Source organism: Protopterus annectens, chromosome 4.part0 (genome assembly GCF_019279795.1).
Source record: "Protopterus annectens isolate FY-2018-M chromosome 4.part0, PAN1.0, whole genome shotgun sequence".
In the NCBI taxonomy this organism is placed as follows: Eukaryota; Metazoa; Chordata; order Ceratodontiformes; family Protopteridae; genus Protopterus; species Protopterus annectens.
Window position 1 is genome coordinate 677,150,105 of NC_056733.1, and position 17,666 is coordinate 677,167,770.

The following is a 17,666-nucleotide window of genomic DNA, read 5'->3' on the forward strand; positions in this document are numbered from 1 at the left end:
AACTTTTTGATAGCCAAAGCTTAAATTCAACTCCCACATACAACTTAACAAAAAAACTCATCAAAACTAGGCATGCTCTACCCGACAAAATCGTTTCCTTACACCTTCCACTAAAATCACTCTCTCTTCCACATTCCTGATTCCCTCTCTTCTTTGGAGCCCCACTCTGACTAACCTACAATCTTCCCTCAAAACACAACTTTCCTCATGCTACAATAAAATAGCCAAATTCGCTACTAGTCATAAAGCATCTACTCACCATTGTTCTTCTCTCCACAAACTAGAATGGCTAGAACTACCCAACCAACTCATCTATTCTCAACTTACTCTTGCTCATAAGCTCATTTTCAAACCCTTCCTTTGTCCATCTCTCTCCTCTGCCTTTAAAATGCACATGCCCAATAGAGTACTCAGAACTAATAACCAAAACCTAATTGAATTATACACACCAATACGACCCCAAAATCTCCTATCCTATAGTCTACCTCGTCTCTGGAATTCCCTACCTCCAGCTATTCGTTCCACCTTCAACCATTTTACATTCAAAAAATCCCTTTACTCTCATCTACTAACCCAGTGGGAATGCTCTTGCACCCACCCTGCATAAATCAAGACTGCCTTTACCTCTTTTTTCCTACATACCAACAAGAACTCATGTCTGCCTTTAAATCCTTCCTCCTCCTTACCTACAATTTCCTTGTTTCTGCCTCTCCTATAGTATTACTCTGTATCCTTTAGCTAACTTCCTTACTCAAAATGGCTCTCAGTATCTCCACTGAAATGTTTCCATCTCCTAATCAGTTTCATCAGTAATTCCACCGAAATGTTATACTCTTACTATATAATTTTGTAAATACTATAATATGAATTGCTTCTATAGTATGTACCATCTGAAATGTTGATCACCAGTATAATGCTTAACTATGTAATTTTGTAAATATTGTAATACATATCCAAAAACTATGTAACCTTGTTTCTGGAGCTTTTCTCCCCAGGACTCCATTGAAAATGGGTTCATCTTGGCCCAATGGACTATCCTGGTAAACCAACTGCAAATAAATAAATAAATAAATAAATAAATTATATATATATATATATATATATATATATATATATATATACACATATACTTCTTATGTTTATAAAAGGTTTTTAGTGGTCTACTAGAAATATCTACATTTATATATTTTATACTCACTGTTTTAAGATATGTTTTAAAATAGAGATGTATATATATTTTTTTGCTGTCTCAATATATTTTTTTTGCTGCCTCTTTAAATAGTAGCTAATTGTGACATCATTGATTCTGCTTAATTGATGACTAAGCTGTTATTTAAGAGCTGAAGTGCATTTTAATTTTGTCTGATGAAGCAACTACTGTTGTGAAAGCGCTTACCTGTTCAGTTTTTTATTTTTGTACTATTAAAAGCTATTGTGTGTCACCCTGGTGCACTGTTTTTTTGTATTTATTCCCATTTTTTGCACCTTGGTCTTACCCGCAGCCGTTTCTTTGTTTGTTTTTTTAACCGATAATGTGATCCACACACACAAAACCTTAAGAAATGTCTTAAGTCTGGATGAATAGGTAAGTGATAAGCATGTTTTAAGTCTAGTCTTACCAGGAAACTTGAGAGGGGAAGAAGTGGCAACAGGCAGTGTACTGACATTTCAAATTTGGGAACCATCACAAACAAGTTTAGGAAAAAAAGATCTAGAGTTGGTGTCAGAGCATTTTTTTTTCTTTGCTACTAGGAACATTTTTGAATAGAAACCCTTCTCCATCTGGGAAGGAAGAACTGATTCTATCGCTCCTTGGGACAACATGTGTTGAACAGGCAGAAACAAAGGGTCTGATTAAGAGAATAAGAAATGACCCCCTGGAAAGCAGGAATTTCCTCCCACTGCCATCTGCAACCTTGATGAATGACTGAGAACCCATTTGTCTGAACTAATTTGCTGCAAAAGAGAAAAATGGCGATTCAGACTTTCTGGAAGAAAAAGCGGCCAAGGTAGGAGAGTGTCACAAGTTCTCTTGAATAGTCAGACTTGCTGGAATATCCTTGTTTTTGGGAGATTCAAGACTTTTTGGAACTCCATTGCCATTTTTTCTTAAATATCGGTTTACCTGAATTTTGTTGAGACTGTTTACTCTACTTTTGCCAAAACTGGATGAGGGAATACAAAATCTTGTGGACAATTAGGAAAAGGAGGGCTGAAAAATCTTGAGATCCCCATGGATCAGTTTGCCCGTTTCATCACAATTTTTGATCACCTCTGAAGCGGAGGGGCCAAACACAACCTCTATCCAAGGGAGCGTTTAAATTCTCATTTTTAAAATCTGAGAGGTTCTGAGACTGCAGTAAACCTCCTCAAAACAGTACCAGTGGCCATAGCCCTGGAAGAAGCATCAACAGTGTCATATACAGACTGCAAACTATGAATAAAGACCTTTGGAATAGAAGAAACCAAGTGTCTAAAGCAAATTTTTCCTCACAAGGAGAAACTGCAGATAAAACATTCCTCATACTTTCACAATTTGTCAAAACAAACTAATATACGAGTTTGACAATTCAAAATTCTGAAAATGATATTTGCTGAATTACCTATCGATAACTTTCACATCCATAATTAGAAAGAGTAGCACTAGAGCAGTAGGATCAACTAAGCTACAGCTACTGGGTCAAGTTTGGGAATAATGCATAAATAAATTGAAAGACTGAGGAACTGTATACATTCTACCTGCCTTTTTAGGGCAACTGGCTCACTATCTGGAAAACTGCAGGCAGTAACGCACACATTCTCTAAAGCAGATTGAGCAGGAGGAATGAGTGTAGGTTCTGGAAAATCCTTCTGTAAAAAACTTGTAATATTTTCTGAGGGACTGAGAAACCTCCATGTTCCCTCACTGAAAACAGTGGCACATTCTAGCAACAGTCTCAGAGAAAGAGAAAAGTACAGTTTTGTACCTACCATAAATGTAGATGTTCGAGTGCTAATACAGCTGCAGTCATAACAGATGGGTTCTTCTGCCGTCAGGCGGGTCCTCGGTCGGCCGAATTCCAAAGTCCAGGTCCGGCGTTGGTTGTCGTAGCTTCTTCCCTGACGTCAGTGCGACAGGGGTATAAAAGAACCAGCCGACGCCATTTTCTTCAGTTTTTCTTGCCCCAGATGTCAGGTGCCCACAGAAGGAAGGCAATACATAAATTTGTGTAATAAAGCAATGTCATATAATCAAAATACATTAGTTGCAAGCAAATACACCATAAAAGAATACCCCAATCAGGTAGTATGAGGAGTTGTTAGCCAATAGGCCTGTCCCAAGAGGGGAAGGAGGGAGGGAAACCTGGACTGCAGCTGTATTAGCACTTGAATATCTACATTTATGGTAGGTACAAAACTGTACTATGTTCATCGTGCATACAGCTGCAGTCATAACAGATGGGTAGAATCCCAAAGCTAAGAAAGGGGTGGTAGGCACTAGTTGGAACTAGGAGGAGCCAGGATGCCCTGCAAGACTGCAGTGGCAAAGCCTGCTCTAGTTCTGGAGTATAATGGTAGGTGGTAGTGCTTGGAGAAGGTATGCACAGAACTCCAAGTGGCTGCTTCCAAAATATCTTTGGTAGGAACTCCTCTGAGGAAAGCTGCAGAGGTAGATGTGGCCCTTGTGGAGTGATCTGATGCCTGCAGGTACAGTTTTGCCATGAAAAGAGTAACAAAAGCGTATGCAGTGGGCTATCCATTTTAAGATTGTCTGTTTGGAAATGGGCTTCCCTTGAGCTCCTATAGTATAGGACACAAAGAGCTGTTCTGATTTTCTGAAAGGCTTTGTTCTGTCCAAATAATAACACAGTTGTCTGTGGATGTCCAAGGAATGTAATAATCTCTCCCCTTTGTTTTGAGGATTAGGATAAAAGGTAGGTAAGTGTATAGCCTGATTCAAAGCTACCCTGGATACCACTTTTGGCATAAAGGACAGTTTGGCTTGTAAGGAAACTCTGTCCTGATGGAAGATGATAAAAGGCTGCACAGCCATGAGGGCTTGTAGTTCCGAAACCCGAGCTGAAGTGATGGCCAGAAGGAAAGCTGTTTTCCATGACAAATATTGCAAATCTGTTGAGGCAGCTGACTCAAAAGGAGGCAAGGTCAGCTTTTCTAGTATGAAATTGAGGTCCAAAGCAGGTATTGGTTGTTTCCTTGGGGGTTTTATATTCTTAGCCCCTCTGAGGAACTGTCTTAAGAGGGGGTGAGAGAATAAAGGTGGATCAGTGTTGTATTCTGCAGAAATGGCTGAGGCATGGATTTTGATAGTGGAGAATGAAAGTCCACTGCTTAGCAGCTCAGCTAGATACTGTAATATTTGAGGTAAATTCAGTTTTCCAGGATTCTGGCCCTTTTTCTCATTCCAGGCACAAAACCGCTTCTATTTTGCGGCGTAGGCTTTTCTAGTAGACAAACAACCATACGCTCCGCAAGGATGGCGTGCAGGGTCAAACCAACAATGTAAACCACCAACGGCCAGCAAAAAACGATAGTGAACACGCAGTGATGAAGAAATAATGATTATTTATTTATAATTCCTCCAAATCCAGACCGGTTTCGGCTATTCAGCCTTTATCAATGAATACAATAAAGTTTTTCTGAATGAAATGTAGCAGCCTGCATTTATACTAGTCTCTAATTACCTGGAAGCAATATTACAGCACCACCCAGTGGCTGGAGTAACAAAGTGCATATTCCTTCTTGATTAAAGCATATGACCAGTGACATAAAAATGCCAGAGGTGTAGATATGAAGTCATATTTGTAAAGATAAAAATCAAAGTTCTGGAAGTAAGCCATTATATAAGCATACATATTACAAGGAAATAGACCAATACCATAGTCAATATTTGTGAATGCATATCATAGTATAAAAAAGCAGAAAATATATACCACTAGTGTATATATATATATATATATATATATATATTTTGAAGGGTGATAACCACAAGTTCAAAAGAACTAAATAATAATGAACCAAGTACTGATTATATAATATATTACAAAATAAGGCCAAAAGAATATAGTGGCCTCATTCTCAGCTATATTATAGATTATAATAAATTGAAGTAATATGCTTGTAGATAATACAAGTTCAACATTGTAATTGTACAATACTCAATGTTTAACGCCATCATACCAGATACGAATACCAAACCATACATATACATATTCGTATCCTGAACAATTTTTTATCATGCTTTATAGAGTACAATATGAGCGTTGGTAGGCCTAACCACCATTGAATTGTTCGTACTGATTCTTGATCTATATAATTGTTTGTTGTTGTAACCATGATTATGAAATCCTCCCGTGTTCAGTGAAACTCACAGATGGTCATTCAGACCTGGGGGGAATAAACATCCAAGGTTGGTTATCCAATATTGTTCCTTGTGCTTTAAAATGGTGTGCCAACCCTGTTGGTTGTTCCTATATCCCTGAATTTTGTCAATGATCATGAACATAAACTGGGCATTGGGATGTTGTATGTGTGTCTGTATAAAGCATTTGTTTCTTTTTTGTTCCTCATGTCACTACGATGTTCTGTCATCCTTATTCTAAGAGACCTAGAGGTTTGACCAACATAAAAAGCTTTACATTGGCAGGTAGCTAAGTAAATAACCCATGTACTGCTGCAATTATCAAACACCCTGGTTTTAAATACTCTATTGGTGTTGGCACTGGTGAATTCTTTTAGTGTACTGACTTGTAAACAGGAGCAGCAGTGACCACATGGAAAAGTACCAATTAGTTTATCACCACTGATAGTGGTCTGATGATATATCGCACCTCCCCCTTCTCTGTTTTTGTAATGTGAAAATAGCCCTCCCAAATTCTTGCCTCTTCTGTATGACATCTGACATTGAGGGCCTAGTATTGACCTTAAAGTGTCATTAGCCAAAAGAATTTTCCAGTTGCAATTAAGTATATCCCTGACAATAGGTTGGTTCCTGCCATATGTGGTGACAAATCTCAAGATAGAATCCTGATGAGCATGCTCTGATTTTTTGTATTGTAACAATGTTCTCCTGTCTATGGTTTTGCTCCATGAACTAGCTTGATATATATCTATGTCTCTATATCCTCTGTCCTGAAATCTATGGTACAAGTCTAGTCTGGCATGTTCAAATTCATCATGAGATGAACAAATGCGTCTAATACGCATAAATTGAGACTTAGGGATGTTGCGGATGGTGTGGTTCGGGTGCATACTGGAGGCGTGTAACAAGGTATTGTATTGAGGGTATTTTCTAAATGTTTTGGTATTAGAGTGTCATCTGCGTTACGGTAAACAGTAACATCCAAAAAATCTATGGTACTCCTGTTACATGTAACCGTAAACTCAATACCCCAAATGTTACCATTCAGGTACTCCATGAATTCCTTTAGATATGCTTCATCCGTCTTCCACACCATCCAGCAATCATCCAAATATCGTCGCCAGATATCGATTTCCACCATGTAAATATTGTGTGATTTGTCATATATCATACATTCTTCAAAATAGGCCATGAATAAGTCAGCATAAATGGGTGCAAAGGAAGCTCCCATTGCTGTCCCTTGTAGCTGCCAAAAGCATTCTCCATGGAAATAAAAGACATTTTTGTTTAATACATGTTCCGCCATGCAGACAAGTAAGGTGTTGAAGCCTGGAGGATATAAGTTTGTTCTCTCAAGCCAGTATTGCAGGGACTGTAATCCTGCCCAGTGTGGAATACTTGTGTATAAAGATTTAACATCCAACGTGCACATTAACCAGTCTGGTTCTAGCTGTGTATCCTGCAAAATTTGTAAAAAGTGCGTGGTGTCCTGTAGTCGGGCCCTAACTGATGTTAAAAGGGGTTTGAGATACTGTGTTAGAAATGCTGATAGTGGTTCCGTCAAGGACCCTATCCCTGATGCAATGGGTCTACCTGGGGGTTTTGAAATGGACTTATGTATTTTTGGGAGAAGATACAAGATTTGTTTCTGTGGGTCTTTTACAGTAAGATGTTTAACAGTATTTTTTGTTATGATACCCTCATCCTCAGCTAGTTTCAGAAAAGAGTATATTTCTTTTATAAAGACCCCAGTCGGGTCAATGTACATTTGCATATAACATCTAGTATCTGCTAACTGCCTTTTCCCCTCATCAAGGTATTCCCCAATGTTCATAACCACCACAGCACCACCCTTGTCTGCAGGTAGAATGGCAATGTCGCGATTATGCTTTAATTCCTCCAAGGCTGCCTTTTCCATGGGTGACATATTCTGGCCCAGAATGTATGATTCATTATGAAGAAAATGTAAATCCCTGAGAACAGATTGTTGGAAAATAGAGACATGTTTGTTCATGGGCGGTTGAAAGTCTGATTTCAAAAATTTGAAATCAAGTGATCTTTGAGAGGTGTTATTTGAAAAGAATAATTTCAAATTCAGGTTACGACAGAAAGACAAAACATCCTTAACAATGCTATGTTCATTAATAAAAAAACTAGGAATAAAACCAAGTCCTTTATTGAGTAGTTTAGTTTGTACATCTGTCAGTTGAACATTAGAAAGGTTCAAAACATTATGAAACTCAAATTCCGTCAATTCAAAATTGTTTGTAACAGCCCTTCCATGGAATTGGATCTTATTCGTATATTTGTGCTTGCGACCCCCTCGTCGCTTGTTTGTATGTCTAAAGGGTACTGAACATTAGTTTTTTTGCTTCTGGGTGATTCTCGATAGTTATTACAGTCATTGTCTGTGCAAGATGAGTCATCCCCTGAGGTACTAGCTAAAGTCTTGTCAAGAGGATTTTAGAATAGACCTAGGCATTTTCTTGGGTTTATTTCCTGGTGTTTTCTGACCAAAATCATAGAATCTCACAGTTTTTAATGCAGCAAAAGGACGGCCTCTTTGGTAATCAGTGCAGTCCCTATTGAACTTACGTATTTTCCTATCTTTAGTTAGTTGGTCAAAATTAGCCAGATCTTTGGATAATTTACTAACCAAAGTGGCATATGTTGGTTGTGATTCATATTTCTTACATTCTTCACATGAAGCTTTAACTTCCATTAAACAAATATCCACCATTCTCTCATAATAGGATGCAAGGATCTTGACAAAAGTCATTGATGATTGTTGGAGAGCTTGGTTCCATTCTTTGGTCAGCCTGTCCTCCGACCTACTGACCAAAGGCTGTAACTTAACTAAGTCCTCTTGGTGTGATATCCTTATTAATATATGCCTTAAAAAGTCTGAGGTGCCATATATTGGCACGCAAGTTTTTAAGATCCTTGTTGAATTTGTTGAAGGCCATTTCACAGCCATTGTTAATGTTAATATTTGAGCCACTCGGATTACTGCTTGACATGTTATTCATACCAAACATCCCAATATCATGTCGATCAGCACATAATCCTGTTAGAAGTTGCTCCAAATCCATTTTTCCAATGTATTTATGAATTTTGACCAACTAGAAACCAAATCTGTTTCAATCAGTATGTCCAAATTAGTAATAGTTCAACAGGGACTGCACTGAGAACCTAGGTGTCGATAAAAAATATATGAATATTTTTCAACAGTTATACTATAATATATTTGGTCAAAGAACACCACTTAGAAAAAAACCTTGCTCATAAATCCTGAACATCCACACTTGTCTCTATATTCAAAATGCAATGCTGAATAGGCTTGTTGTTCTTGTTAAATAATATACAAGAATGCATGGTTATTTATCACATGATATCCGGCAATAAAACTTTTGAAACCCCTTTAGCACATGAATGCATGGTTATTTATCACATGATATCCGGCAATAAAACTTTTGAAACCCCTTTAGCACATGTTGCCTTTGCCAAAGATTTCAACACTGAGTTGCCCTCATAGTACATGTAGCAACCTAATCCAACTGTAAACTAATAATACAATTTTCAAGCGGTGGTTTTGCACACATAAAACGATTATAACACATATAGTTGTTCATACACAAGATAAAAATAAAAATAAAGGTGTTATTCCCTCCTACACTTTCATTAAGCTGTTATAGATATGATTCACTTATCATTGACACAAGTATACTGTACTGTTATGGATCAATTTCTGTTGTTATATATCCCAGACCAACTATGGCATAAATAGTTTGTCAATATACATGCATACTAAGTAACTGTGGTAAATGGGACACTTCAATTATGATATCAAATTGTGTAGTAGACGGCCTTCTGGCCTCCAAATGACATCCTGCACCTCCTTGGAGAGTAGGGTCTGTTGTGATGTTAAGGGATCTTCCATGCGGCCAGATTGAGTGTTTTCAGCTGACTGTGAAGAGTTTTGAAGCTGTGCTTCGTCAGAAGAGGCATTAGAGGTAGGGTCCATGGTGGGGAATGCATCAGGCTCCTCAGGAGTGGGTACCAGTGTTGTCTTGGCCAGTCTGGAGCAATGAGAATCATCTTTGGTCTGTCTGCTCTGGTTTTTAATAGAACTTTGGGCAGCAGAGGAAGAGGTGGAAAGGCATAAACTGTCATTGTTGTCCAACTGAAAGAGAGCATCCACTCTCCAGGCCTTTGGATGAAAAGTCCTTGAGCAGAATTTTGTCAATTGGTGATTTTTGTGGGAGGCAAAGAGATCTATCTCTGGCCTTCCCCATGCTTGAATTATTTCTGTAAAAACTTGAGGATGCAACTTCCATTCGTGTGGATCTGTCACATTTCTGCTTAGGTTGTCTGCCAGCGTGTTTTCCTTGCCTGGCAAGTACTGTGCTTGAAGCTCTATTTGTAATTCCAGAGCCATGTTCCAAAGTGACATGGCCAGTCTGCATAGGGGGTATGAATGGGTTCCTCCCTGTTTGTTTATGTACCACATTACTGTCATGTTGTCTGTCCTTATCAATAGTTGACCTGGATGCAGAAGGTCTTTGAAAGCTATAATAGCATTTATTACTGCTAGCATTTCCTTTTGATTGATGTGAAGGTGCTTTTCTTTTTGGGACCATTTGCCCTGAATGCACCGATCTGTCATGTGCGCCCCCCAGGCGTAGTCAGAGGCGTCTGTTGTGATGACTTGATTTGCTTGAGGCTTGCAGAATGGGAGACCTGTGTTTGCTTGGCATGCTTGAGCCCACCACAGAAATTCCTTTTGAAGACATGGAATTAGTGGTATTATTGTTTCCAAACTGTGGCTGTGTTGAGACCATAGGTTTTTCAGGTACCATTGAAGTTTCCTCATATGCAGCTTTGCACATAGGATTAGTAGGATGCAAGATGCCATGAATCCCACAGCCTGCAGGATTTTCCTTGCAGTCAGCCTGGTAAAATCTGCTAGTGTTCTGAAGTATTGAGTTAGTTGCACCTGCTTCTCTGGCGTGAGGTAGGCCATCTGGGTGTTTGTGTCCAGGTTGGCACCCAGGAAAATTATATTCTGAGAGGGTATTAGCCTTGATTTCTTTTTGTTGACCGTGTATCCCAGAGAATTCAACAACATTATTACATAAGCCAGATGTTTCAGAAGAATGTGCTTGCTGTCCGCTTGGATCAGGCAGTCGTTCAAATATGGGTATATTTGTATCCCTTGAAGTCTGCAGTAGGCAATTACTGATGCCAGGCATTTCGTGAATACTCTGGGCGCAGTAGATAAGCCAAAGGGCAATGCAGAGAATTGATAATGGGTTGAACCTGCAAGAAATCTGAGGTATCTTCTGCAATTTTGTCTGATTGGGACATGCAGGTATGCCTCCTTGAGGTCCAATGTTACCAGCCAAGACTCCTTGCCCAGCATGGGAAGTAGCTACTGTAAAGTGAGCATCCTGAATTTTGGTACGAGTAAAACTGTATTTAGGATGGATAGGTCCAAAATAGGTCTCCAATCTTTTCCCTTCCTTGGTACCAGGAATAGTCTGGAATAAAAGCCTTGACCTTGTTCGTGAGTAGGTACCTCTTGAATAGCTTTCATGTCCATGACATCTGAAATCTGTTTTTGTGCCTCTGCCCTTTGATTGTGTGGCAGGTTTGGCATGCCTCTCATTTTTGGAAGGGTGTGAAAATGGAATCTGTAGCCTCTGTTTATAATGTCCAGGATCCATTTGTCTTTTGTGACAATATGCCAATTTTTTTAAAATAATGCCAATTTTCCGCCTAAGGGTGCTGCCATTTAAGCCTTGCTTGGCATGCAAAGGGGAAAGTCATTGGGCTTGCTTTCTGAATGGCTGCGAACTATCCTCACCACCTCTTTGTGTAGGAGCTTGCCATTATCTGCCTCTATACGATCCTTGAGATTGCCCTCTGCCCCTCGGGCGCCTGTATCTACCTCTTTGGGGTCTGCCCGTGGCTGGAGAGGACCAATTTTTGGAAGGCCAATTTCTACTGAAACGTGGAGGTTGTACCTGTAGAAAATCCTTCACTGTTTGCATTGATTTCGCTTTTTCCTCCATTTTCTTTAATACCTCTTCAGCTTTAACACCAAATAATACATCCTTTTGAAGAGGGGCATCTAGCAATTTAGCTTTGACATGATCTGGTAAGGTTTGTTCCTTGAGCCAGGCATGTCTACGTATCACTGATCCTGTAACCGCAGCTCTACATGAGGCCTCGAGCATCAAAACCACATTGCAAGGTATGTTTACCCACTTGTTCTGCACTATGCATCAAATCCTGCAACTCCATCAAGTCTGGTTGTTCAGGTTGTGACATTTTACTTCTCAATTGTGCTAACAGAAACTGCTGGTACTTTAGCATATGGAACTGGCAGTTTAAAGCCCTCATGGTTAAGGTGGCCGAGGTATATACCTTTTTTCCCCTCCTTTCTAAGGATCTGGAATCTCTCTCGGAAGGTAATGGATTTTTAGCAGTGGAGGCCTTAATTCCTTTTGGGTCCTGTGAGATAGTTTCTGGGTCAGCCGCATGGCTTTTGTATAAAAATTGGTGTGAGTCAGGAACCCGGTAGTACCTGTCAGGCTTGACAGGGGCTGGAGGTAAAGAATCCGGGTTAAGGCAGGCCTCCGAGTACACATCATCTAGTATGTCTAAGACAGGAGGTATAGCCAGTGGCCTGTGCTGAGGTAGCAAGAGAAAATCCCTAAGCCTTTTCTTGGAATCAGAGTACTCTTGGCCTTCCCAGTGGAAGTGTTCCCTTAAGGTATGCAAGGTTTCCCCAAATGAGTAATCCTCTGGGGGGGAGAGAGGGAATGGACTCCTCTGCATCAGAATCTTCAAAAGGGGAGTAAGAATGTTCCTGTTCATCAGAGTGCTCTGATATAATGGAGGCCTGGTCAGAGGAGGGGATTCTTCCTCCACTCTGGGCCTTTGTCTGGGGTTGAGAACCCCTGATAAGAGTAATTAAATCCTCAGCCATTTTGAGCATCTGTTTTTTAGGCATGGGGCCTGGAGAAAGGCCCTGTGTAGCTTGTCTCTTAGAATGCATGGCTGCTTTAGACTTAGTGAAAGCCTTGATGGAAAAAGAAGAGGAAGGTCTGAAGACACCTTGAGAGGAGGCAGACCGGTCTACATTTTGAGATTCACCACCAAGAGTGGCTACGGTATCTGTAGTCGGGGTGTGGGCCGAGGAGCCAGCGACCTCGGGCACAGAAGACACCGCCAAAGAAGTGTCGTTGGTAGTCAGGGGCTGCGTAGGCGCCTCGCTGAGAACCGGACCACCTGTAGTCGGCTTTGGCGTGGTGTCGGTAGAGGCCGCGGACCTCGTGTGTCGGTCCTTATCTTTGCGTTTTTTAGACAAAACTGGAGTCGGAGTATCCGACGACATAATATAGTTAAATTTTTTGCCAAAATAATGCTGGGTGAACTCCACCCGACGTTTAATGGTGCGTTTATTGAATGTAGCACAAAAACGACAGACCGAGACGTCGTGGTCTGGGCCTAAGCAAGGAATACAGAGGGAATGAAAATCCTTATGTGGTATTTGCTTCCCACATGAAATACAATTATTAACTTTGTCTGACATCGGTCTGAGGCAAGAAAAGTTTCCCCAACGGGGTACTTAGCTTTCAAGAAGACTTCGGTTGCAAAATTTTCGTAATTTCAGGAGCTGGCCGACTGGCATTTGCGAACTGCTTCTGCTTCGGGCACCGCACGGCAAGAAATACTGAAGAAAATGGCGGCTGGTTCTTTTATACCCCTGTCGCACTGATGTCAGGGAAGAAGCGACGACAACCGACGCCAGACCTAGACTTTGGAATTCGGCCGACCGAGGACCCGCCTGACGGCAGGAGAACCCATCTGTTATGACTGCAGCTGTATGCATGATGAACATCCTCCGCAGGGAGGATCAAAAACTGAAATCTCCTCAGAGTCTGAATCAGAAATCCAAGGAAGAAACCCTGCATCTATTTACCCTTGCATCTTCCTGTTAAGATTCAGAATCCTTTACTTTTTTTTTTTCTTGAAAAAAAGAGGCATCACTTTTACCAGAAACAACTTTACCAGAGCCAGACCCAGTAAACTACTATCCAAAGAAAATTTGAGGAGTAGGTACATGCTTGGTTTTCTGCTTCATTTTCACAAGAAAAATGGGGCCAAATATATTACTAACGGCAACAGCTGCTTTTTCAGGGGATGGGCACAGCATTCTGACATGAAAGGGAACTGATCCCTCTATCAGGACCGACAAAAGTGGCTCTTCTTTGCCCAGTGAAGGGTTCCTAACAGATGCAGACGAGGATACTAACCCCTGGTCCATAGTGGCTTAAGTGCTGCACCAGAGGGATTTGGGGTAAAAGATGAGTGGTCTGAGATAAAACAAATGGTCAGAGTTACCCATCTACTGTGGAGGCAAACTGCTAGTCTGCTGTGGTGGCAAAGGGAGTTTGCTTAACTTTTTCTTTTTGCGGCTGGAAGACCAACCTTGGGACTGTTAGTCTGCTCCAGGGAAGACAAGTAGCAAATGCCAGTAAACACCAATAGCCCACAAAAGTTACTTTTTGACAGAAAACACACAGTAAAAGAACTTCAAAACACTACACCAACCTCACAATGTAAAATAAATGCATTTTCTCCACAGAAAAAAATTTTATTACTTTTAAGCTGAGGGAAAAAAACCAAGTTCTCCATTTTAAGTACATTACAGTCTCAAGACAGTCCATTAAACACAGCACTCCTAGCTTTAAAATAACTTTCCTAAAATAATAAAAAACAAAATTAAAAAAAAAAAGAAGTTTTTTTCCTCTAAGGGAACTTATCTGCTCAGCAAAGGAAGGCACAAGCCAACCATAGGTCTTCAAAAGCCTTAGAGGAGCTTACTCTCTTCAGCGGCAATAAAGCATCTTTTAGTCAGTTTAGGTCGAGTTGCCTGAAAGTTTTGGCACATGTAGGGTGCCCTGAAGCTTTGGAAGTTGGATGGCTGTTGTATCCCTGGCAGGATGCCACCCATATAAGCTAAGACTACTACAGCAGTGATCAACATGATGATCACAGACTCTTCAGGGGACCATCTCCAAACCCAAAATGTTACCCAAGATGACGTCCTCTACAGGGCATCTTATAGGTTCATAGGTTCATAGGTTTATACTAGGCTATCTGCCCTAAGGCATTTATAAGCCTAGCCCAAATTTTTGTGGCTTACACCACCCCTTATATGAAAAAATACTGTGCCCATTAGTTTGTTGTGCCTCTGTCCAGCAGTGACACAGAGATGATTCCTGGGGTAAACCTACGATCTCCCATCCACAGGTCTAGATTTCTCTTGAACAGAGTCAGCAAGGTGCTCTGCCTCACATGGACCGGGATTTTATTCCACAGCATAGGGAGTCTCTGAGTGATAAATCTATCCCTCCAGCACATCCTATTTATATCCGTGCTACAGTTTAAGTCGCTTGCTCTAGTGGTTTTGGTGGATTTGGATTTTTTGAGGTGGAGCATGTCCATTAATTCCAGGTTGGACATGGCCTTGTATGTCAGGCACATGTCACCTCTGAGCAGACGGTATGCGACTGAATAGAGCTGGAGTTTCTTCAATCTGGCAGCATATGACAGATTTCGGAGTCCCTTTATCCTTTTGGTGAGGAACTTTTGGGGTCTCTCCAATTGCTGCAGATGTCGGGTGAGATACATCCCGAATGGGGCAGTGTACTCAATCATTGGTCTGATAAGTGAAGAGTACAGGGGAACAATAACCTCACTAGATCTGGATGTGAATCCCTTCATGATCAGGTGGGCAATGTAGAAGGTCTTTCTAACCACTTTAGCAATGTGAGTGTCAAAAGAAAGGCCACTGTCAACCTGGGTCCCCAGGTCCCTGATAACCTCTTCTGTGCTTAGTGGATTGCCACATATATGGTAGCTTGGGGTTACCTTGTTTTTCCCGAAGGGTATGACTATACATTTTTTGGCGTTTAACTTCAGGCCATGGCTCTGGCACCAGCTATCTGTTTCCGTGAGTCCCTTCTGAAGGATATCCGTGTCTGATGCACTTTCCACTATGGCGCCCAGTTTGCAGTAGTCTGCAAACTTTGTCAGCCAAAGTCCTCCTATGTTGGCCTGTACTTCTGAGAAGTAGATGCCAAACAATAGGGGGCCAAGGACCGAGCCCTGTGGGACACCACTTGTGACCGGCTTGGAGTCTGACACAGCGCCAGCAACTCTAACCCTGTGGGTTCTGTCCTTAAGCCAGTTTGCAACCCATCTTGGGGACCTATCCTCATCATCTAAGTCTGTCTTAGGTGACAGATTCCAGACAGAAATCTAAATGTCTCCTCTTACACATTTGTTTCCTAGGACCCTGCCTTGAATGGACTTCCGGAGACAGGTTAGAATCAGACAGAGAACTCGTGCGGTAAGCAGCCCCCAAACTACAGGAAGCAGACTATCCCCTGTTAACACAGCTGTACAGAGTTGGATGCAATATCAAAGAGAGGTTGGGCTGGAAAAGAGTGTATGGAAAACACCTCTTCTGTTGGCCTGGCAAGAACCCTTTCGAAAGCCTCGAATGCTGAGATAGAGATTGGGCCCAAAGGGACTCCCTCTCCATTAAGGCAAGAGAAAGCCTCCCCCAACAACAGCTATCTAGTGCTGAGGTGTCGAGTGAGAGACTGCTCCATGAGTTTTGGTACAGACTCCGCTCTGAGCCCAGACACTGATGCCTCAGATTCAAGACTCTTCCTTGTGCATCTAGTCAAGAGAGTACGGGATACAGTTGAAGTTGACAGGACTGCCGGCTCTCATGTAGGTGGCTTCAGGGAGGCTTGGATCCACAGGCCTTGATTCTGAAGGGTGGAATGGGATCAGAGAAATTAGTGGAGGGGTAGGTGGAGCCATTCTCAAAAAGTCCTGTGTGGATGGAACCATGAGAACCCCTAGCTGTAGGTTGGGACCAAACAAATCTCCACATCATCCTGTCAATATCTGCTATGGTAAGTCTCTTCAATGACCAAATGGACCTGGAGGATGAAGCCACTGATGGTGGTATGAACAAACGCCTCTCCTAAAGGGAAAACAGAACAGGGGACTCACAGGATCAAGGCAAAAATGAGGAGGTAAAGGTGCTTGGATAAGATGCTAGAGATATTTTTGGTGCCAGACCCAAGGGTTCTGATGGGACTGGAGACAGCTTTCTAAATGTATCTGACCTCTTTTCAGATTTGCCCTATTCTTTTGACTTATCTTTCTGTTTAGATTTCTCCATGGTGCCATGGTCTTAGCTGGAGATAAAGAGTAGCAGAAGCTGACCCGTGAATCAATTGCCCTGACTGAGGAATAAGACCTTTTTAACACAAGTCTGTCTGTACGGCTTTGAACGGCCCTGGAACAAAAAGAAGAGCAAGCCTGACAGTGTCTCCAAATCCCTGCCATAAGATTAGAAAGATATTGTGAAAGGAAGGTCAAAACCCTTCCAAAAAACAGAAAAAAATATCTAACACGGAATGGATAATTCTATATCAAAAAAGGACATCTGTCACATGTACATACATATACACACATGCACACACAAACATACACACACATATATATATATATATATATATATATACATACACACACACACACACACACACACATTATAATGTGTACACACATATACACATACATATATACAGGTATACTTCTAAATTTCTAAGTTTCAAAACCTCGAATTTCTTTTGTTGAGACCATAAGATCGAAGTTTTGAAACTTCGAACTGTTTAAATGGAGACTGCCATAAACACAGAATGGTATATTAACCATTTTCCTCACTGTAGTGCGATCTTTGATTTGATAAATTTAATTAGCGGGGGGGGGGGGTGAGGGTGTAGGGGGATTTTGTTTTTATTTTAAAGTTTCAAAACTTCAGTCTTATAGCCTCACCCATAAGAAATTCGAGGTTTTGAAACTTCAAAGAGAAGTAGACCCACGCACAGATCTCGGAGTTAGTCTATATAATTAACAGGGGGTGTTGGCAGGTGCAGGGTGGGCTTGCCTCCTGCAAAATACAATGTTATTTTTTTTTAAACTGACATGCGTCAAGATTCTTTCGCCGTGCTTGCTGATTTGTCGACCAAAGTAATATACCTATAGATATATATATATATATATATATATATATATATATATATATATATATACACACACACACACATACACACAAATAAGAGAGTATTTACCTAAGCACCAACAAAATCAGAGCCCTCGAAAACACAACCTTCTTGATAAGGTGGCAAACAAGATCGGAGGTATGTGG

At 41.0% G+C, this 17,666-nt stretch overlaps 1 protein-coding gene across 1 annotated transcript in view; it reads right to left on the bottom strand.

The window, feature by feature from the left end:
- ATP2A2 (ATPase sarcoplasmic/endoplasmic reticulum Ca2+ transporting 2) overlaps positions 1-17,666 on the bottom strand; it is a 1,687,617-nt gene that overhangs the window by 490,859 nt on the left and 1,179,092 nt on the right. The window contains exons 21-22 of the mRNA XM_044069765.1: positions 16,748-16,751; positions 10,685-10,689 (exon numbers count right to left, since the gene is read on the bottom strand). Of these exons, the coding sequence (XP_043925700.1) occupies positions 10,685-10,689; positions 16,748-16,751 (9 nt within the window). The remainder of the gene's footprint in view (positions 1-10,684; positions 10,690-16,747; positions 16,752-17,666) is intronic.